The sequence below is a fragment of the Mastigoproctus giganteus genome, chromosome 3 (genome assembly GCF_048544385.1).
Source record: "Mastigoproctus giganteus isolate SK-2022 chromosome 3, ASM4854438v1, whole genome shotgun sequence".
Classification (NCBI taxonomy): Eukaryota; Metazoa; Arthropoda; class Arachnida; order Uropygi; family Thelyphonidae; genus Mastigoproctus; species Mastigoproctus giganteus.
Genome location: NC_143577.1, coordinates 193,628,990 through 193,653,546, shown reverse-complemented (window position 1 = coordinate 193,653,546; position 24,557 = coordinate 193,628,990). Strand labels below are relative to the sequence as shown.

General features: G+C 36.4%; 1 protein-coding gene across 1 annotated transcript in view; it reads left to right on the top strand.

Annotated features, from left to right (window-relative positions):
- Positions 1-10,528, top strand: part of LOC150088534 (RNA-binding protein 34-like) — a 101,818-nt gene extending 91,290 nt beyond the window's left edge. The window contains exons 10-11 of the mRNA XM_090370790.1: positions 1,552-1,664; positions 10,320-10,528. Of these exons, the coding sequence (XP_090226916.1) occupies positions 1,552-1,664; positions 10,320-10,482 (276 nt within the window). The 3' untranslated portion in view covers positions 10,483-10,528. The remainder of the gene's footprint in view (positions 1-1,551; positions 1,665-10,319) is intronic.
- The last annotated feature ends 14,029 nt before the right edge of the window (positions 10,529-24,557 follow it).

The following is a 24,557-nucleotide window of genomic DNA, read 5'->3' as shown; positions in this document are numbered from 1 at the left end:
ACAAGAATTCTGTTAATGTCTGTCGGCCATATTTGATCTCAGATGCATGGATCTTTACGCGCATGCACAAAGACAATAATCACAATTTAAGTTCAACCCTATTCGGTAATTTTCATTCCTGTGATCACGACATACGGTCAAAGTGTTGTCAGCTTCAGGAAGGAAAATCGTTTTGAATATTTTTGTTAGATGCTTTTTAATATTTTTAATTGCGTTAAATTGGTTTTTAATTTTATGTGGATAATATTATAAATTAGCTTTAAAATTGTGTTTTGATTCATTTTATTCTTCTATGTACCTCTAATCCCATCCCTCTCAAAAATACCCTTCTGGAACTTTTACAAGTTTAATAGTTACAATCTAAATTACCCTTCACCCAGGTTTAGATAAATTATAATTGCTGCCTGTCCAGTAAATTAGGCCAGTGGCACCCCAGCACCCTTTTCTCATATAGACCGCCATCCACAATGATTGCAGGTAAATACTACTGTACTTTATAACTGATGTATACCCGTTGGGCTTTGGATCCCAATCCCAGTTTGTGTAAATACCAATCTAAGTAAATTTAATTTCAGTCACATTTTATTATAATTAGGACATACAAAACTAAAAATGGTTAATGAATTTTAGTAAAACTGTTATTAAACAGTATGCATGAGACATTCATTTAATATGGCTATCTGTCCGCTCAAAGCCCTTGACAAAGTAGCAGAGAGATGGCCAAGTGGATGAATGTAATTTTTTATCCTTTTTCAAATTGTTTTTATAATCTTTTAACTTTATCTTATATTAATTTTTAATTTAATTCAATTTTACAAGATCTTTAGGTGAACTGGCACAACAGATTGCTAGGCAGCCTTAATGCTTAAATATAAATTACACAAACCCAAAAATATATAGAATCATGACCTACTCAAACAATGTGTGTATAATGTTTATTGGTAACATTTACAGTAACATTTACACCACATATCTACAACCACATACAACTGAAAGTATATTCCTTTAAAGCTGAATTTGATAATATGAACTAGGGCTATAATGCTCAATATGTTCTACGTTGATATCAATATTTGTAAAAGAATAAGAGAAGTTTACCTTAATACGATACATAGAACACTTCTGTGTGATACTCTCCAGAAATTAAAACGCAAAAAATTAAAAAATCGAAAGTCTTACATTACAGTAAGAAATAATTAACAATAATTAAAAATGTATTGAAGCAATTAAAAATTAAAACATTAATTTAACAAAAAGATTTTCCTTCCTAAAGGTGACAATGCTTTTCGTTTGCAATTTTTTTTCGTTAAATTCATTTTTAATTATTTCTTACTGTAATGTAAGATGTTTGCTTTTTTATTTCTGGAGAGTATCATATTGAGGTAAACTTCATATTCCTTTACAGCACATAAAACAAAATTAACACTAAGTATATATATCTCACTATTTTATTGGCAATCCTACCCATGATTTCTGTTACATTCTTCTAAATATGTAGCGCAGTCGTGAAAATTGATCATATATGTTATTTTTTCCCCTCTATAACAACAGAATGCTGATGCAGTCAACCTAGCTTTACATTTAAATGGAAAAGAAATAAATGGAAGACCTCTTCGAGTTGTCAGATCTACAAATCACGTGTCAAAAGCAGGAAAGAAAAAATGGTAATTATCTTTGTGATATGAAAATTTCAAAGGCATAGTCCACTGAAGATACTTCACTATAAATGTATTTAATAACCTGATATAATGTAATTTAATTTAAAGATTGCAAAATTTACAGTATTAACATTTAATTTTTACTCATATAAGTCACATTCCAGTGACTTATATGAGTAAATATTTTTATTTACATTTACATTTTGTATATGTACAAAATGTATATAAATGTACATTTATATACATTTTGACCCTTTTTTTTTATGTCCATTTTAATTCAACTCATCTAATTATCTAAGTTATTCCTTTAGTGGTGTAGCATTCAGGTAAATAGAATTGAAGAACTTCACACTGGGTAGAATTAAATTTTGTCTTTAATTCTTGTTAGGAATAATTAGATACTGCTCAGATGTTTGTAGTCTAAACCATTTCATTGAGTCGTAATAATAATGATAACTTACACATCAGAACTGTATTTATGAGATTCACAGCAAGTAACTCATAACAAGAGATACATACATTGTTTTTATTTCTTATTATAAAGACTGATTGTCTGTGGAGGATAAATGCCTTTTAGTTCTGTAAGTTATTTTGGGGATTGTGTATTTCTTAATTTTAACACCTTGCATGATTTCTGATGCACATGATTTCTGTTTTAATAAAATATTCAGTAAATTTACATTATAGCATTTTTGAGGGGAGTAGTTCCGAAGTGCACTATACGTGGAATCTCCTTTTTTGGGACTATTTTTCATATTTCTTCAATATTTTTGAGGTAATTTTGATATTTCAGTTGGGATTTGTTTTTTATTGCGCTGCTTATGAATCAATTAATATGCAAGTCAAAATGCATAAATGATGTAATGCCAACTTATCCAAGTTTTGCACTGCAAAGGAAGCCTGTTCTGAAATACCTGTTTTGCTGATCAAGACAAGTTTGGGCCCCTCATTTCTGTTGTAGAAGTTGCAGGTCAGCATTAAAGGAGTGGTTGTAAGTGTATGCCTTTTGCTATACCTAGAATATGGAAAGTGAGCCTACATACCATCACAATGACTGCTACAGTGCTACTTTTGTATGGCGGATATATCAAAGTTTAAAAATTCTGCAGATTGAAAAGCTGAGGTGTATTTCAACATACCATCCTCTGTTGCTCTAGAAACAGTCTTACTTATACCGTACAGAGCTCGTGATTGGATACCACTCCATATAACTGGGACTTGTCAAAACAGTTGAGGTGCCAACTTCAAATTTACCTTCCAGAAAAGTCTTTCAAATTGTATAATGAATCTAGTGAACAGGAACATTAGGATTACACCCCAATGTTTGAGTAAAGTATCGCATTTCCCTAATCAAAAAGAATTGGATGACTGTGTGAGGAACCTGAGTAACAAAATCCAGTACAGAGCTGCTGATTGGAATCAACTAGATCTCAGCTTCATATACAGAAAAGGCATGTCACTTATTTTTAAGTGATGTGCCTTTAAGTTTTTATTTATACATTTCTGAAACCTTATGCTATTGCTTTTATTTGATTGGTCTTTATGAAAAAAAAATTGATATGTCACAATCCAGAGGAGTGGTGTGTTTTCACAGATAGTTTAATAAAAGGTTGAAAGATGTATTGTTTCTCAATTAGAAGAATATATATTGATTTCTGTTATTTACTCTTTTGACATTAAAGAAGACTATAGAAATGTGACGTGTTAAAGATCATGTAAGACTTCAGGATGCTGAGATTCTTTCTGAGTGTGCAAGGTGGTTTCCCTAAGTGCTCTTGCTTTCTCTGCCAGCTTTACAGGAGAAGAGAATGGTCTTCCGGAATTAGCCTGGTGTGCATAATGTAGTAAACAATGCCCTGGTTCCAAGAAACAGTCTTACTTATACCACTCCATATAAAACTGAGACTGGTCAAAGCATTGGCTCCTCAAGATGATAGCTTCAAGCATGTATAGTCTGTGTTTTGAAAATTGTCTGGTGACATATTTATCAGTTCACAAGTTAAACAGATGTTAGTGTCACAAGAAGCTCTTTTATTTTTTATTTATTTTTTTTTTTAATGTGAACCTCAAACACGAGAGGTATTAGAACCTATAGTACTTAGTACCGTGCTTGGGTTTGAAGTTCAGAAGACGAAAGAAGATATTTGTTGACATTGGACTTGAACTTCTGTAGATTGTAATTTTCAGGAAATACGTATGAAGGAAGGTTGTTCCAGAAAACGGCAGTTGAATGAATAAATGAGGAAGATGAAAAGTTGGTTCTGTGGGTTTGAAGTTGGACAGTAAATAGATGTTGGCTAGTGGCGGCACGTGTTCAGATTGTTTTGAAAGAGAGAGCAGGAATTATAGAAGCCAATTCAGAAGAACAGTGCCCATGGAAGTATCTGTAGAAGAGGCATGCAGCAGAAACAGTGCATCTATGAGAAAGCGAGTGGAGAGACTCTGTTAGAGATGAATCATTAATTAACCTAACTGCCCTCTTCTGAATGGAATCAAGAAGCCTGAGAGGTTTTGGAGGCACCACGCCGGATGTGGGAACAATATTCCATGGCAGGGCAGATTTGCGATTTATACAGAGTAAGCAGCTGTTTGGAAGAAAAGTAATGCCGAGAGCGAAAGAGAAAACCAAGTTTTTTAGATGCAGAGGAAGCAATATTTGTAATGTGCTTGTGCCAAGAGAGATTAGAAGTCAGGGTAATCCCCAAAAGAGATATATCATTTTGCCTAGAAATCGGAGCGTCACTAAAGATAAGCACAGGAGCAGAAGAATCCTTTTTGCGAGATATAAGAAAGACTCAGTTTTAGAAGGGTTGAAATCAACTAAGTTGTCTTTGCCCCACTGGAGAATTACCTGAACATCAGCATTTAAGGAATTGGTAGCAGATTTTGAGAAGTTGAAGCTGATTGAGCAGGACAAGGTTTCTCAAAATGGAAAGTTGAATGCAATGTGCTATCATCGGCAAAACTATGGATAGGATTTCCAGTCAATGGAAGAAGGTCATTGATATACAAGAGGAAAAGAGTGGGGGAAAGAACTGAACCTTGGGGGACACCGGCATTAGTGGAGAAGTTAGAAGACAGAGAGCCATCTACCATCACCGTCAGTGAGCGATCAGAGAGAAAACTGGATAACCAATTACTAAAAACAGTTGGCAAACCATAAGATGGAAGCTTGTTTAGAAGACCTTTATGCCAAACTTTATGCCTTTGAGATGTCAAGAGCAACTACTTGTGTTTCACCGAACCTTTCCATTGAATTAGTCCATAAATGGGTAACATCAGCCAGAATATCTCCAGTGGATCGACACTGACGGAATCCATACTGGTGGTTGTTGATCAGACGGAAGGTTTCTGGGCAGTTTAAGAGTTGGCGATTAATTGATTTCTCCATTACTTTAGAAAGAGTAGAAGTAATTGCAATGGGACGATAATTGGATGGGAGGGATTTGTCACCCTTTTTAGGAACTGGCTGGATATAAGCAAATTTCCAAGCAGAAGGAAAAACACCTTTGGAATAAGAAAGTGAAAAAAGGCAGCAAAGAATAGGAGTAAGTTTAGGAGCACAGGTTTTGAGAACAAGTGGAGAAATACCATCAGGACCTGGAGCTTTCTTAGCATCAAGATTCATCAATATCCTTTTGACGTAAGACCACAGGAGACATTGAATGGAGCATGTTGGGAATGGTGGGAGGTGTTTTACCAAGATCATTAATACATGAGCTGGAAGAAAAATGGGATGCTAGCAGGTCAGCTTTATCCTTGGCTGAAGTGGCAACAGAACCATCTGGTTTGGACACAGGTGGGAGCAAAGATGGGCAAAAGTTGCGGCCAATAGCTTTGGCAAGAGACACGAATGCTCGGCTACCATTAGGGCAAGAAGCAAATTTTCTACTCTTAGCCTGTTCAAACTCTAGTTTGGACTGATTAATAACTGCTTTACAGTTAATTAATAACTTCATTTTCTGCGAGCAGAAAATGAATCTGAAGAATTAGAAACAAGCCAATTACGATATGCAGCATTCTTCTCTTGGACAGCCTTAGCACATTTATTGGAAAACCAAGGTTTAGAAAAAGGATGAGATTTTAAAGTGGAGTGTGGGATAAGGGTTCCATTCCTGCAAGAATAATTTCACTGACACGATCTGAGCAAACGTTGACATCAGAAGTTTTGAAACAGTAATCTGACCAAGGAAAAGAAGTCTCGCAGGTCATCCCATTTTGCATTCTTGTAATGCCAAACAACACGTGGTTGGGAATAGCCATGAGATAAAGGTTCCATTGGAGAAGAGACAATCACTAAGTTGCGATCTGAAGTGCCTAGAGGACCTCTCACTTCGACCATGTACTTAGAAGGGTTGTTTGTGAGAAAAAGATCAAGCGTATTGGCTGTATGATTAGGATTGTCCGGTAATCTTGTAGGTAAATGAACAATCTGTGTTAGGTCATTAGTAATTGCAAAAGCCTCAGCATCTCGACCTGCTGGGTCGATGTGACTATAAAACGGAAGCCAGCTGGAGTTGTGAACATTAAAATCACCAAGGAAAATTACTTAACTGTTAGGAAAGTTGGACTGGAGAAAGTCAAGTTGCAAAGAGAGGAAGTCAAAGAGCTCCAAGTGATTAGTGGAGTTGATAGAACGGTAGAAAAAACAGATGAATTTGACACAATGAGGTAAAGAGATTTTAAGCAAGAGAAGATCAAAGAGAGGAGATTCCAAATTGCCAAGTCTCTGACAGGGAATATCAGAACGGACATATGCACAAGTACCACCTTTGAGGCGAAAGGAATCATACAGCGAATAATTTGGGCATCTAAGATGAGCAGTAGATGAATCAACCTATAACTGAAATTCTGTCAGAAAAAGTACATGGGGTTTGGCAGACTGCAAGTGGAAATGGACATCGTTGAGATTAGAATTGAGACCACGTATATTTGTGAAATGAATTAGGAAGTCCTTGGGAGGTTTAGATCTTTTCGCAGATAAGCTTGCTTTATTAGTTTGACAATTCATGGTGTATTCAATAGTAAGAAAAAGTAGGTGGGACATGCTATATGAAGTAATGAAATTTTTGGATATGGCGTACATGTAAGAATATACCCAGATCCTTGACGTGGCCTCGACAATGCTCCCCACATACACACTACTCGGACTCCCTCCAGTCACTGTCTGGCAGAGTAGAGGTAGCAAGATTATACATTAGCTGATCCGGAAGCTTCCTAGAGAGTTACCAATAGGTTCAGTCAGGTGTACTAACTAGCGGCCGGCCTGCGAACACCGTTTTAGAGCTGTACCCTCGAAATGTAAGGAATATTGGATCTCGCCACGACATTCATCATAACCTAAAAAGTCGTCAATCATACTGCATGATGGAAGAGATAGGGACTGGTTGACAGGAACTTAGCTTTAGAGACTAAACATGGGTTCCACCACTTCAAGCCTCCAATAAGCAAAGTGGTGGTATTTCACCGGTTGATGAGAGTTATCTACCACCTAGCACTGCCTGGTAACATAGAGGAACGACATTCCTCCATGTGGTGTGGGCGCCACACCTCGACCCCTGCTTACGTTGGTTCACACCTGGGTGGTCACCCACCATGTACTTGTGCATGGAGGTTATACCCAGGATTACTAACAGTCCCACCATCGTGAAGGTGCAAGCAGAGGATTTGGCTGTCACAGACCGTCCGGACTTCGCCGAAATTGGGTCCACTTGACTTGAGTGTCACCCGAATATCAGTTCCATCAGCGTTTTAGACTCCCACGTAGCAAGTACAGCTTGTCTGGAATATCTGAGAGAATATCTGTGACAACCTCAAGGACCTGATATTTAACAAGCTCTTGTTAAATATCAGCAAACTCCATCCTGAACTTGGATTTGTTCAGGCCAAATCTGGGCAGTGTTGGGGACCACTAAGACAATGTATAGTCAGTAAAATGAATGAAGATAATACTGAATGACTAGCTGGTTCTTGATTTTGGATGATCACACTGGCCACAAAAGAAAAAGAAATCCAGCTGTACACTTTTAGGGTTTTTTTTTTTTTTTTATTAGCTTGAGGAGTGTTTCTGCTTTAATTTTTTTTAGCTTGTTTACTTTTAACAAAGATTAATAGTCTACTCTTAGACTATTAATCTTTGTTAAAAGATTATTTATATATTATATTGCATATTTACTTTTCATTTCTGGGCAAACAATTGGTGCCACAAAACTAAGGTGAAATTTGGAATCAACATAATCAAATTTAAAAAATAAATAAATAATATCGTTTTTGAAAATTTGTTACACAGTATCTGTGTATATTGTGACATATTGAAAGGATGTGGCATGATTATTATGCGACATCCAGTATATGATTATTCGAACATTCGAATAATCATACACCTCTACAGGAACCAGATGGCACAAGGACAGAAAATATCAACATTAAATGTGGAGTGAGGCGAGGATGTGTGCTCCTCCTGTTTAACATTTACTCTGACATCTTCAAGAGAGCATTAGATGGAAGAAATATCTGTCAATGGTAGAGTGATTAACAACCTTTGCTCTGCAGATGACACTGTACTTTGTACTCCTCAATCATGTGAGTGAAGAAGTGAAAGAATGGGCCCTGAGCGTAATATCAACAAGACTAAGCTCATGGTCCTTAAGGGGGCAATGCCAACACCTTCCCTAATGTTAAATGGAAGGTCGATAGAGTTGACAAAATTAAATATCTAGGCTGTTGAATCAATGACAGAAAGAAAAGGATTGAAATGGCCAGGCAGTATTTTCTTTAAATGAGACCTGCCTTGTCCAGTGGAAACCTGGATTTCCACTTTAGAATCCAGATGATAGGTTGGTGAGTTTTGTTGTATGGTACCAAGACATGGACACTGAAAACTAACACTTCGAAAAGACTAGAAGCATTTGAAATGTGGACATAGAAGAATACTAAAGATACCATAGACAGCAAGAATGACCAATGAGACTGTCCTGCAGAGAATTGAAAAAGCTTGTGAATTGCTGAAGGATATAAAGAAAAGAAAAATGGCATATCTTGGACACCTGACGAGGAACAACAAATACACAATTCCACAGCTAATTATTGAGGGGAGAATGGGAGGAAGAAGAAAGCCTGGGGGAAGACTTGCATCATGGCTCGATAACATTAAGAATTGGATGGGACTGAACACCTAGCCTGTTCAGAGCTACCAGAGTCAGAGAGACATTTGCCATGGTGGTCGCCAACCTCTGTTAGAAGATGGCACACAGAGAAGAGGATTGGGCTAATGTAAGAAGTATGGATGGGGATTCTGCAAGGATCAGTATTAGGATCACTCGTGTTCATGATTTTCTTAAATTACATTGACAAAAGAATAGGGGGGGGGTTGTGATATCAGTACTGGACAAGTAGTTAATGATCAGCATCAAGCACAGCTACTTCAGGACTGGTCAAAAAAAGTGTCAGCTGTCTTTTAATGCAGCAAAATGCAAGATATTACACTTGGAGAATAGCAACCCCAAAATAACTTGCACACCCAGTGGGGTTTAACTAAAAACAGTAGACAAAGATTTGAGAGTTAAGATTTGGTTAGAATGATGTTCTCTGTGTGGTATAGACAGGGTACAGGCTGTGTCTGGGTGTGGAGACTGCATCTAAAGACAAGAGACAATGAGCTTTTTTGAAAGGGTTCAAAGATAGGCACTGCTGGTAAGGTGTCCATATCAGGAATGACTCCAAATATACAAGCAATAGAGCTTGAAAACTAGACCCTAGAGGAGATTTGATTGAGATATAAGGCTCTGTCTGAGAGGTGAAAGTAAAATGAACAAGAGTTTTTATAAATGATTCCAGAACTAGGGGGCCATAAATTAAAATTACAGGAAGGGAAGTTAGACTGTAATGCAGAAAGTTTTCATTTAGCCAGTGAGTTTTTACTTGTTGGAATAAATTGCCTCCATGTGTGATATCAATGCTGATCAAGTAGTTAATGATCAGCATCAAAGGGAAATTTAAAGCTCAACTTGATAGATACCCACATGAGGACAGAGTCAAATAGGTGAGTTATTTTATTTTTTGGTGCAACAAAAGTCCAGGGCTTGCACCATACAGATATTAAATAAGACTGAGGCATGGATAAGGTTGAATTATTCTCATATGAAAATTTTTTTATTAAATTTATTCCATACTAAATGTCACAGAGAACTGGAATATCTACCAGTTTTCCGTGACATTGCCAATTGCAATTCTTATTGTAGCTAACAACTTCAACTGATATCCACGTTGAACCACAGGAATTTAGTTAACATGTATTTCTGTCCATTTAGCAGAATTCAATAAATTTAAATGTATGACATTTTATTTTATGAATTATGACTTGAGAGTTCCATCAATAGATAAATCCTAACCTAAAGTCAAAGCCAGTCCAGCTAGTAACAGTAGATGAGCAACCATGTCCACAACTAGTCGTGGGCAACATAGGAACCTATTGAATTGCTGCAGTAATTATTCTGATAATTTCCAAGATTATTAGCTATATATCTGCCATACTAATGGTCCAATGTTTTGAAAAGGAATTGGATTTTAAATATATAACTGATATTGCAGTTGGAAGTTATTTTTTTTACAGAAAATTTCCTCTAAAAAGTGAATCCTAAATTGTGTTACATTTTATTTCAGGAAAGACAAGCATCGTCAGTCACAAAATAATACATTTCAGGGCAGGGAAGCATTGGAACGAATAAGAAGAAAGAAATTCAAAAAGGTTTATAAGACTAGGCAGAGGGAAAGGAAGAAGAGATATACTGCTAAAATATTAAATTTAACACAGGAAAAAAAGTAGTTTCAAAAGTATTCATTTGTATAGAAATAAAGTATTTCATACATTAGTTCTGGACAGGTTTGTGCATTTGGTAAAAATTTTTCAAGGAATAATTACATTGACAACAAAACTTGTTCATCAGGAGTTAGCTTTTTTTTTTTAGCTGAAGTTTCCCTTCTGGATATACTTAAAATGTTATATGCACTATTTTAAATATATATTTCATAGGTTTTATCCATAGCAGCAACTTCCCCTTAATGCCATACTGCTCCAATTTGTACAGCAGTCTTCCATGTACAACAGTATCAAAAGCTTTCCTAAAATCCAAGTATATGATATCAAAATTATTTTTTGTATCCAGTTCCTTTGTGACCACATCATAATATCCAATCAAATTGGTCAGACAAGATTTCCCTTTAACAAACCCATGCTGTGTCTGAACTATAACTGCAGTCTTGTCTAAATGATCCTGCAATGCTTCTTTAACCAGTGACGCCATAATTTTCCTTGGAACAGAATTTAAACTAACAGGTCTGTAATTACTTGCGTTACTCTTTGAACCCAATTTGCAAATAGGGGATACATTTGCACATGTCCAGTCCATGAGGGCCTCCCCTGAGTCCAAGGAAGCTCTCATAATTATGGCTAAGGGTTTGCTTACTTCATTTCCTGGATATATTCCATCCAGCCTAAGTGCCTTTCTTGTGTTCAACTTCAAACAAGTTCTCCTCAGCTTTGTACTCAGTTATTACAAAATCATTTAGCTTCCTGCTGGAGTTTGATAAGCTTCTGGCTTCCACCTCCCTACAGAATTCCTCATCTGTGAATGTAGATGCAGGATCAACAATAGAACCATCGATATCAAATGGACCACCAAGGTAGATTAAGTTTCATCTCTACCCAAGATTTTGCACGATTGTTTTATAATAAAATCTAAATTTCTTCTAAACAATTTTGTTAGAATTTGCAGATTCACTTTGAAATTATCTTCAGCCAGTGAATAAAGTACAACAAAATGTAATTGAATGATTTAAAAATAGGAGATATGGCTAGAAATTTCTAGCCATTTGCTCCATATATAGATATCTTCCAATTCAACAGCAAAAGTTTGAAGGAGACCAAAAATGTGAAAAAACTATAATTTAAGGTTGAATGAAACCATTAGTAGATGGTTTCATTCAACCTTAAATTATAGTAGAAAACCACTTTTTTGGTATGACACTGAATGTTAGCTTTATTCAAGTAAAGCAGAAATGCATACCTTGAAAATAAATTTCCATAGAAAATTGATCAGACAATTAAAGTTTAAAAATTGAAAAGGTAATGTTTGGACTCATTGTACCACAAATGTGACTGAAAAGGGCTAGATGACAAATTTCCTAAACCTAGAAGCCTGACACCTGGCATGCATTTTAAGGGGAGTTTAGATGTGTGCATGCACACTGATAATTATGTGAAAGCATATCTCAGACTTGCATAGCCTAAGGGATAGCTGTATTCCAAAATGTAATTAGCAAAAACAAAATAAGACATTTAGTGTAAATGCACCATGTCTATATGTAGAAAATTGACCAGTTATTGAAGTAGCATCCTTTCATTACATCTTGTATTGTGAATGCCTTAATAACACATATTCAGTTATACCTCGAATAAGTAATTTTTCCCCAGTAGAGAAGACTATTGTTATTCTTGGTGGATACTGCCCACCTTAGACAGCCATGTCAACAATATGAAATATGCCGAATGCTGTTTAGTAGTTTAAAAATTCAGGACAAATGCATCGTATTTATGCAGTAAATGAATTGAACTATTATTTTGTTACATCGAATAAGTAATGCTTTCCCCAATAGAGGAGACTGTTACTAATTCTCAATAAATACCACCACCCAGGCCATTGCAGGGTGGTGGTGTTCACTGAGAATAAGTACTATTTTCTATTTGGCCCTCCAATGAATATAGATAGGTACCTACCTACAACTGAATTCACTCACAAGGTGCAAAATTATACAGAACTAGTTCCAGGCAATGGAAGCTAGTTTTTTGTGCAGCAAATCAACCACAGAATACACAATAGACTGATGCTTCGTAGCCTTAATTGTTTGGGAACTTAACACATAGTTCTCTGTACATGATAGTGAATTTACCTCCAGTGGCCTTGCCACACCTCAGTGTGATTCTACCTGTGGAATGAAGTCCAAGCTCTTCAGGGTAGAGATCAGCAGCTGGCAAATTTGCAACTGGTGGACACGAATCCATGGCACACTTTTGACAGCTCATTGAGTCCACGCCAAACTGAACCCAATTCTGAGAGTTAAAAGGAGGACATGCTATTAGATTGGTGTACCTAATAAAGTGACCACTCATCTGCACCTTTGTGTACCTACAAATTGTCTTGAATCAATGCAATATGCCATCTATCAACTGTTTGAATTACAGCCATTTTTATAGTTATGTCAGTTTAGAAAATCAACATCAGAAAACTTGCAACAAGGTTTCTGATGATGTGAGCTTACCCAAGCTATGTTCACATTATCACAAGCAAAGGTGCAATCGGCAGCAACTTTGGAATTCTTATCCAGAAATTAAAACTATTTTCACTATACTACCAAAGTAACTAGATATCTGCATTTTTTAGCAAACCATTTATTGATATAATACTGCACCCTCATTGCAGTGCACCTCTTCACACAGTATGATCCCAAAATGAATTATGAAAAAGGTGTATTCAAAGAACTAGCAATATTGGAAACTGGAAAAGGTGAATTCTGTATATTCTCATATCTACCGTATGTCCTACTACCATATTTCCAAGAGGTTGTTGTTGATATGGAGGTTTGATGGCGCATAAGCTACTTTGGCCATAATGCGCCATTTCCAAGAGGGGAATTAGCTAAAATTTCAGTGTAGTTATATTCACTTTTCTATATATTCAGTTGCAGAGTAATTTTGTAAGTGACAGGACTCAGACTAATTACTGTAGACACCCAGTCTCTCCCCTCAGTTAAAGCTGCAATAAATGGGGTAATTTTGAAAGCACATCACTTAACTTTCATTAGCTATTTGATAGAGATGACATTTAAAGTTTCTGAAAGTGGCTTTGGAGATGGAAGGCTTGTCATGGGATATTCTGGGTTAGTTGTCCGCATTTATACATTTGGTGACGCTAGAGCAGCAGAAACGCTTCTTGAATTTCTGTTAATGTGATTTGAGATGTTGAATTCACAGATGAGCATTTGCAAAACTGCAGTATTATAAACTCCCAATACAAGGCATTGGATATTAAAAGCACCCAACAAAGCAGGTATGAAAACTAGCAAGAAGAATTACTGTGTTGCTATGCACAACCAAGACAGGAAATCGCAAGCCAAAGACATAAAAATCAGCAAAATTTGAAGTCCGCAGTATTTTAACTACATCAACACTACCTCTCATAAAAATAGCTCCAGTGCTTGGATGGCGAGTGATATTTTTGCCTATGGTTTAAAAACGAGTGTACCGTCGATGAGATGCCACTTGCTTCGCAAAAAAACTTGGAATAAAAGGCTCTTACTGTGGGACCTGGTTCAGCATTCAGCTATGTTCTGAAATCGAAAGATTCCAAGATCAGAAGTCGCCTTTCTGCCAAGGAACATAACTGCACCTAATTCAGCCCATGGTTATCCAAGTGATCAAGGCATTATCAAGCCTTCAAAGCCTACTATTGTGGTGAGCTACTTGCTGGAGTTGTGAACTGAAAACATTAACACTAAAAAAACATTGCATAGAGTATTGAATTAGTGTAGACTCAACAGCAATTGAAAACTGGAAAAAATATATTGTAAAAGATGTCTTTTCTAATGCATTTGGAGCAAATGACCTTGCTTCTTCGATTGAAGGTGGATGCAGACAAAAGCTCCCGTCAGGACCGCGTTAGCACCACGGCCGAACCGACCATGCCGGGAGCCTCATTTTCTAAAGTAGTGATAAAAATTTCTACGGATTACAGAAAATATGTATCAATGTATGAATGAATCAAACTCTAAAAAGTTTTAAAACACCTATGTAGTATTTTTAATATATATATATATTAAAGGGGCTCAGATTTAAATATGCCCAGGGGCGTATTTCATCCTTTTTTTTTTTTTTTTTTGTGAACCCCAAACGCGAGAGGTATTAGAACCTATAGTACTTAGTACCATGCTTGGGTTGGAAGTTGAAAGAAGATATTTGTTGACATTTGACTTGAATTTCTGTAGATTGTAAATTTCAGGAAATACGTATGAAGGAGGGTTGTTACAGAAAACGGCAGTTGAATGAATAAATGAAAATGAAAAGTTGGTTCTGTGGGTTTGAAGTTGGACAGTAAATGGATGTTGGCTGGTGGTGGCACGTGGTCGGACGGTTTTGAAAGAGAGAGCGGGAATTATAGAAGCCAATTCAGAAGAACAGTGCCCATGGAAGTATCTGTAGAAGAGGCATGCAGCAGAAACAGTACGTCTATGAGAAAGCGAGTGAAGAGACTCTGTTATAGAGATGAATCATTAATTAACCTAACTGCCCTCTTCTGAATGGAATCAAGAAGCCTGAGAGAGGTTTTGGGGGCACCACGCCGGATGTGGGAACAATATTCCATGGCAGGGCGGATTGAGCAGCTGTTTGGAAGAAGAGTAACGCCGAGAGCGAAAGAGAAAACCAAGTTTTTTAGATGCAGAGGAAGCAATATTTGTAATGTGCTTGTCCCAAGAGAGATTAGAAGTCAGGGTAATCCCTAAAAGAGGTATATCATTTTGCCTAGAAATCGGAGTCCCAAGAGAGATTAGAAGTCAGGGTAATCCCTAAAAGAGGTATATCATTTTGCCTAGAAATCGGAGTGTCACTAAAGATAAGCATAGGAGCAGAAGAATCCTTTTTGCGAGATATAAGACAAGACTCAGTTTTAGAAGGGTTGAAATCAACTAAGTTGTCTTTGCCCACTGGAGAATTTTCTGAAGATTGGCATTTATGGAATTGGTAACAGATTTTCGAGAAGTTGAAGCTGATTGAGCAGGACAAGGTTTCTCAAAATGGAAAGTTGAATGCAATGTACTATCAGCGGCAAAACTATGGATTTCCAGTCAATGGAAGGTCATCGATATACAAGAGGAAAAGAGTGGGGGAAACGGGCATTAGTGGAGAAGTTAGAAGACAGAGTGCCATCTACCATCACCCTCAGTGAGTGATCAGAGAGAAAACTGGATAACCAATTACTAAAAACAGTTGGCAAACCATAAGATGGAAGCTTGTTTAGAAGACCTTTATGCCAAACACAATCAAAAGCCTTTGAGATGTCAAGAGCAACTACTTTTTTCACCGAACCTTTCCATTGAATTATTCCACAAATGCGTAACATAAGCCAGAATATCACCAGTGGATCGACACTGACGGAATCCATACTGGCGATTGATGATCTGACGGAAGGTTTCCAGGTAGTTTAAGAGTTGGCGGTTAATTGATTTCTCCATTACTTTAGAAAGAGTAGAAGTAATTGCAATGGGACGATAATTGGATGGGAGGGATTTGTCACCCTTTTTAGGAACTGGCTGGATATGAGCAAATTTCCAAGCAGAAGGAAAAACACCTTTGGAATAAGAAAGTGAAAAAAGGCGGCAAAGAATAGGAGTAAGTTCAGGAGCACAGGTTGAGAACAAGTGGAGAAATACCATCAGGACCTGGAGCTTTCTTAGCATCAAGATTCATCAAAATCCTTTTGACGGTAGACTATATAAGGCATTGAATGGAACGTGTTGGGAATGGTGGGAGGTCATTAATACATGAGAAAAAAAGAAAAAAGCTGGCAGTTCAGCTTTTATCCTTGGCTGAAGTGACAACAGAACCATCTGGTTTGGACAGAGGTGGGAGCAGAGATGGGCAAAAGTTGCGGCCAATAGCTTTGGCAAGAGACCAGAATTTCTACGCCTGAGACCGACTAACTCAGTCACGGAGTGAAAAAAGCCCACAAAGTTCCTAGCGTCATCGACGGGATTCGTCCTCCCCACACCAGTACTTTTCCACCCGGTGTGGGGAGGATGGTGACGATATCCAGACACTGACAATGGGCAGCGGTAGATGTAATGGCCAGTGTGTGCAGCAGCAGCAGCCCCAACCTCACTGTGTGGAATGGTTCGAGTGATGGGGGGGGGGGGTGACAGCCAACTGATTTTATGGTAGCCAGCATGGCTGTAGGTGCGGTGTAAACCTGTCGACAGGTAAAGATGATCCTCCCGTTCTGAAGTCCTGCTCCATTACCCATTTGACGAGCAAATAATCTTGCCACAGCCACTGTTTGCCAACATCCGTATAGTGGTATTGTCACAGCCCACCCGCTTCCGCTACGGAACAAAGCGACCATCCAGCCTCTCGAAGGCCAATCAAACAGTATTATTCTTTTTTTTTCCCCTCTCCGGTTCACTCATGATACAATTTCAGTTTTGTTCCGATTTCGCCTTGGCAACTAAGATTGAACACGTTCTTTTTTGCTATGACCTTAAAATCGCAAACTTTTTGTAGATTGTTAATTGTGCATTTTTTGATTGAATTAAATTAAATTTGAAAACAATACATATTAAAAAAAAATCTATTAATCAAACTATTAAATAAATTATCTAAATGTATATTAAGTATTATTTTATTTGTTAAATATATCTGAAAGTCAATATTACACATTTATAATTTTCTAAAATTTGCCTCATTTCAATTAGCCTAAAATTGAATTGGTATACAGGCATACACTTATAAACAGACGAAGAGAATTTAGTTACACAAACATACCTTTTATCCCTAAACCATAACAAACAATATACAGGTAGTTAACGCTTTACGAATTTTCGCTTTGCGAGTTCCAGGGTTTACGATTTTTTTTTTTTTTTTTCAAGTATCACCAAAATCGAAGATATGATATTCATAAATATTGCATTTCAAACCACGCGCGCAACTGTACAATAGTGTACCCCGCTTTACGATATTAATCCGTTCCAGAGACGCCATCGTATCGTGAAACCAATAACATTGTTTTTTTGGTAATTCGTTCTACGACCTCAGAAGTTGAAAATTTCGCTATATAACTCTCTAAAAGGTCAGTTTTAAAGTGTAAATTGTATTAGTTACCAATTCAAATCATTAAAATGCACTACCCTTTCTCCCTTATCATATGTTCCGTTATAAGAACCAATTTTGAACGGCTTTGTGATATTTTTCTAAAGCACATTTCTGGAGGTAGTGAAACAAGTTTCATGACCATAAAAACAATTTGCGCCTTCCGTTTTATTGTGCTTTTCTGTTAGTGCAATCAATTATAAACTGGTAGTAAACTCGATGTAATTGCATTTTCGAAAATACCGATAGGCTGGAATTGCGTGGTTTTTTACATTATTATGGTGAAACGTGTTTCCCCTTTACTGAAATCTTCATTCGTATAAAAAACAATTTTCAGAATCTTATCTTCATTCCTTTTTTTTTTAAAGCTTCGTAAACTTGTTACTCCACGGAAATCGTGTTAGTTGCAATTTGTGCGTTTTGCTAAAAATGCTTATACATGCTACTGAAACGCCTCCTGAAACATTTCTGAAGAAGACGACTCCTTGTGCAACAAACCGAGTGCCGAGCCAATAATGTGTGGTCAACGAGTGTGCATTTAGTCGATGATGATGGTGAAGAATAAACATTCTTTAACATTTGTGAGTCATAAATAATTTCCCTATTATTATAATTTGCTTGATTTTACAGGCTACGTTTTCATTTCTTTGGATAAATCAATCATTATTTAAACAAACTAATTAGCTAATTTAATTGTTGATAACGTAACCCCTATTTTTAACATGTCTATTGGAAATAAATTCCCGCTTTACGAGCGCGCGCTAGGAACTAATTAACTCGCAAAGTCGGGAACTACCTGTATAACAAAATTTTACGTACACAATATTACATTTACAATAGTTGCTCACAAACTGCCAAACACGCTTACATTAAAGTAGCAAAATAATTGAATATAAAAATGAGATACAATTAGAGGAATATTATTATTTCAAGCAACCATAATTACCTCTAATTAGCAGAATATCCTCCAGCATAGTTTCACTCAGACTATCTCAATAATCTCTCAAGATGAACTTCAATGTTGAAAAAGCCCTCTCTGCACTAACTTGTGACTAGAGCTCCCATTAAAACATGTTTTCAATGTCAATATCAGCTAAATTAGATCGCACCTTTAATATCTTTTCCATCTCATCAACGTCTTCATCAGAAATTGCCATTTTTTCTGAATTTTCATCATTTCTTTCATCTTTTTAAATTTTCAATCATCCAAAACGTCTTTAAATGCAATGTAACCTTTACCTTTTGTTAAGAATTAAGCAGAATTTGATAGCGCGGATCCAAATAGACTGTGCACTCATTTTTCATTATAAGTTTTCCCTGATGTTTCAAGTTTCAACCAAAACGCTAACAAATAATTTGTTAAATTTTCCGATTTGAGTTCCCCCCCCCCCCCGACAGAAAACACTCAAAAGTAGTTGTTCAGTTTGTAATCTTAACGTATTTCTTTCAAAAGCTTTAAAAATTAAAAAAAAAAAAAAAAAAATATATATATATATATACAGTATATATAAAATAAACAAATAAAATAAAATAATCCAAATTATTTTTAGCTAAACGCAGTCAAAAATTCTTTGCACCTTAACAATTTTTCCACCATGATACATGTACTATTTCATCTTGTGTAATCCAATACAGGTTTCTATAAATTATTTTCAAAAGTTTGGAAGCTAAAGCTGGAATTCGTAGTTTTCGGACAAGTTCTCGACAACCATTTAAAAGTTTTCCTAATTCAGACTCCTTAATCGCGTCTTTTATGAGTTGAAGTGTGTGCGCTGCAAACTTTATTCCTATAACCCGATTCCTGCAGGAAAGATTGTTTTAAACGGAAAACTAACTCCATCAAGGGGCTCACGTCTGGTGAGTATGGGCTTTGGACACACCCAGGGTCCTGAGCTGGATATCATCATCATTCTACTTCTGTCTCTCTAGGGGTAATTCAGAAATTTTTTTTTTTGGTTGGTGCAGCCTAGGCCTCAGGCCTCCTTGCACCATATGGCTAACAATAATAATACATTTTTTTCCCTTCTTATTTCTTTTTCTTCGCTGCCAAGCACATTAACGAATTGTCATATTTGGCCCAATATCATCACTGTTAACTGAGAAAATCTGTTGAATTTCAACGTTATTTTTCTGAAATTTAGAGGACTATATTTTTATATGCATTCCTGCATGTCTTTCTTTCAATGATATCCGATGTAGATAGGTGCATTTTACCCTCTTTCACAAAGTGGGCATTTATTTCGAGGGCAGATTGGCTTAATCTAGCGGTAACATCCACTTTCAAAGCAGTGATTCTCATTTCCATTTTATTGCGCATCCTTTAAAAATTTTTTGAGAACATTTCAGGTATAATTAGTTAATTCTCCACGTTGATCGAAAAATTAAAGGGTTTAAAATTTTACCGATTCCTGAGTATTCCAATTAGTTCAAATACGCAACCGTTAACGAGCTACACACAAGCGTCAACAATCGTTTGCTCATCTAATTTCACTTTAAGATACTCTGGTGCAATTTTTCTATTGTTTGCTGTGGTTTATTTTGAACTTTTCTAAAAATCACTTTCTTTTATCTTTTGTACAATATCAAATTCTTGTTTATGGTGCCGCTTAAAGTGGCTCCAGATTATTTGTCATAGACGAGATTCTTTGTCGCAGATGCACTGGAAAATAATTTTACGAGCGAAAGCCCGAAGATATTTGTACCAGTAAAAATGGATCTTCCGGAAAAAATGGATTGATTGTACAATCGAATTTTGTGATTCGGTGAAGGCGAGATTTGTGTCGTGGGGAGGGGGGGGGGCTGAGGTAGGGTGTTCCCCCCTATCCAGCTGTTTTAAAATCGGTAAACGAGTTCGTGATTTAAAAACATCAAGTGGATATATTTTTACAATTTAAATATAGCTGAGGTAGGGTGTTCCCCCCTATCCAGCTGTTTTAAAATCGGTAAACAAGTTCGTGATTTAAAAACATAAGTGGATATATTTTTACAATTTAAATATATTTAAAATTTGGAAAAAACCATACAAATTATAATAAAATGTTTATGTATCTTAACAAGAAAATGGGATATTTTTACGGGAGATATTTTTTCTGGGATTCAAGAAATTGAGAGTCCTATGCTCCAGAAAGGGTAAAAAATATTTAGATCAATTTGTCTCTTATAACCTTCTTGTGATTTCGATTATATGACTATCGAATATAAAGTCATTGCATCATACAACAAAGATTCACCCAGAATTAATTTTTTACTACAGTATACTAAATATTTTCTCGTGATTAAAGTACAAATACATATAGAAAATGAGTTGTTGCTATCAAAATTTATATATATATATATTTTTTTTATATCTTCTTTCAGGAACTATTAATAACTAACAGTATATTGAATTTATAATATATACCTATTCAAAACTAATTAACTGCAACAAATGGTAACTATTGATGATAAAAGCACAACGTAAGGCGATCCTTAAAAACGGAGCAAGGACAGTCTGATTGATGCTATGCAGAGTTCATATGGGAAAACTTACCTTTCTCAACTAGACAATGAGGAGCTTCCAGGAACTTTAAAATGGGTAAATTTTTCCAAGAAATTTTCAAAGTCGCTCAGAATATATTTTAAGATGTGTCTACCCAAAGGAAAAGGAGGGTGGGATGTTGACAGTTCTTAGGACTTCATGAAAAATCTAGTTGACACTAGTAAAATATTTTGACACAGAAAACTCTTTAGATCAGAGAAAGGATACCAATACAATTAGCAGCTCTTTTAAATAGCTCTGAGTAGTTGCAAACCTCACCCATGGAGTCGACATACTGTCGCAACACTACATTTGCTCAGAAAAACCCTTTGCCCCTTAAGGTTCTGGAAGGTTTTGAAAGAGGCAATTCCTTCAGCAATGAGAACTCCACTTCCAATGTGTACAATATGCAAACTGAAACAAATAATGGTTTTTGGTTTTCAATGCGGAAAAAATATTGGTTTGGCTCCAGTCCGATGCCCTGGTCAATAATTCATCCTCTGTTGAAGCCATAGATATTTGATGTCAGTTCCTACAAGACAGAAGTCTGTTAAATGCATTATACATGCACTGCTTTGATTTCCAAGATCTTTGTTTATTCTTATAACCAGCCAAAGCTTCCACCTGATTGACCCATTTTAATCAAACAAATATCAACTGCTAATTTACATGCACATCCTTTTTCGTGCTGAAATTTCAATGTCACAGAGTACTTATTAGCACTCTTACTCAGCACTAAGTTGTAATACTGGCATGCAAACTTACCCTGGTGGAACCCCACAACCAAACATTATGGACTCTCTCCCCTGAATATTTTCCCTCTACAAACAGGAATTCAGCCTAAATGTGTTCTTATGCATGGGGTATCATGTAGATGTGCATTCTTATTGACTTACTTTTTTGAGTTATATCCATTGGAAATGCACACCTATCCCAACTCAGTTGAGACAAATATTCTCTAGTGAATTAAATATGGTTTACAAGGTTATTTCAAAGTATTCTAATTCAGTGTGCCAAGTGCAGCATCACATGTGGAGATAGTCCAGGTTTATGGGAAATGTTACTGTTGCCACACCTGTCCTAAAGTGTCACCTATCTGTGGGTTTTTCTTCTGACTCACTTCGTTGTTGAAATGACATTCAATGGGGCCACTGTGCTGCCATGGGAATGCACAGTCAGTCATTACTGTTATCAATTTTTGTTTCCTTTTCAATTAAGTGGGGAGACAACAAAGTCAGATGGCATCAATATTGTACATTGCGTGTATTATCTGGTTTGCCAATTTTGCTAAATAAAAAAATCTATTACAGGAACAAAAACTTCACAATCCTCACCTAAGATTGGCTAAATCAGCAGTGTGAAAATCTATAATGTTCCTCTTATTCTCATTTTTGTGTGAAAGAAGTGATCAGTCACTGTGCTAGCAACGTTAATACTGCCAAAATTAGGCATGGGAGCAAGATTTTTTTAACAATAGCCAAAAATAAATATAAAGTAACCAGTGTTATCTTTTCTCACTTCTTTTACCTATTTCTTTCATGTATTTATTCATTACCCAAACTTACAAATTCCACATGCTTAGGTAATTCATTCCAAAAATAATTTCTGACTAAAGGGAAATTTTTACATTTAAATGTTAAAAGTCTCTCACAATTTGGTTTACACAAATTCTTGAAAGCTTTAAATGGCTTCATTAGGCAGATGCTTGATTTGAAAATATTAGCATAAAACTGTCTTTCTTTCATAAATAGGGAGGGCACATTGTGCCCTTAATAAATCTTATAGCATTTTGTTGTATCCTCTCTAACAGGTGCACATTTTTCTGGGTCTCCAAGCTAGTATGCAATATTCAAGGTGCAGATTAACCACTGCTTTATGTAATAGAATAATCACCACTTTATCTCTACTGGTAGAGTTCCTACATATATCATTGACAAAACTGTTCAAAAACTTCAGAGATTGTATTGTATTGTGTGTTACTCCCAAGTTTGGTGTTTTTTTTTGGTAGTTGTTGGCGTATCGGCTTCTGTGGCCATAATGCACCTCCCAAGGTTTTTGCAGTACTTTGACCCAAGTCCGAGGTGGGATTCGAACCCGCAGTTCGAATTTAGTTTGACAGGCAGGCACTTTACCCACCTGGCTAGCCCGGTCAGCGAGTTTGGTGGTATCCCAATAGCATGTTACTCTGGGATCATTAACTTAAATGCAAGGTCATGCATTTGCCAGTGTTAAATCTCAGTTGCCGTTTCTCAGTCCATTCAAAATAACTTGTCTTGGAGTAGCATACGTTGATTATTGTCTTTAATTACTCTGTCCACCTTTGTATCACAGTAAACTTTGATATTAAATATAAAATACCTACATTAATATTAGAAATAAGGGACTGAATTCTGTGCACCACCAACTTGTAATATTAATCTATAAAGTTCAATGTCATCTATAGCTATTGTTTCGTACCAGTTAACCATTCCATTATCCACAGGAGTAAATTAATGCCTTAATGCTACATTGATCCAATTTATGGAGTAATCATGTGGGACTGAATCAAAAGCTTTAATAAAATATATGTAAATTAAATTATGTTAAAGTTATTCCTTCCAGTTCTTTACTGACAAGCCCATATTTAATTATATTAGTCAGACATGACCTGCACTTAACAAAGCAGTACCATTTCTTATAATTCTATACGTGCCAGATGATCTTGTGCTATATTTTTTTAGTTAGAACTCCATGATCTTTCCTTGCACAGAAGTCGAACTGATCTGTAGTTGCTCATTTCACTTTTTTTTTTTTTTTTTTTATGTGAACCCGAAACACGAGAGGTATTAGAACCTATAGTACTTAGTACCGTGGCGCCTCCGTAGCCAGGTGCAGCAGTGCGTAGCACACGCTTCTTGATTAGACCGGGGTTTGAGCTGTGCCCACCAAATACGGAGAATGTGGAAAGGTCAGGGAATAACCACCGCATATCCCCAGAGCAATATGGCCTTAGTTGCTAATGCTCCTAAAAACCAAATAACAATAACTTAGTACCATTCTTGGGTTGGAGGTTGAGAAGACGAAAGAAGATATTTGTTGATGACATTGGACTTGAACTTCTGTAGATTGTAATTTTCAGGAAATACGTATGAAAGAAGGTTGTTCCAGAAAACGGCAGTAGAATGAATAAATGAGGAAGATGAAAAGTTGGTTCTGTGGGTTTGAAGTTGGACAGTAAATGAATGTTGGCTGGTGGTGGCACATGTTCGGACTGTTTTGAAAGAGAGCGGGAATTATAGAAGCCAATTCAGAAGGACAGTGCCCATGGAAATATCTGTAGAAGAGGCATGCAGCAGAAACAGTACGTCTATGAGAAAGCGAGTGGAGAGACTCTATTAGAGATAAATCATTAATTAACCTAATTGCCCTCTTTTGAATGGAATCAAGAAGCCTGAGAGAGGTTTTGGGGGCACCACCCCAGATGTGGGAA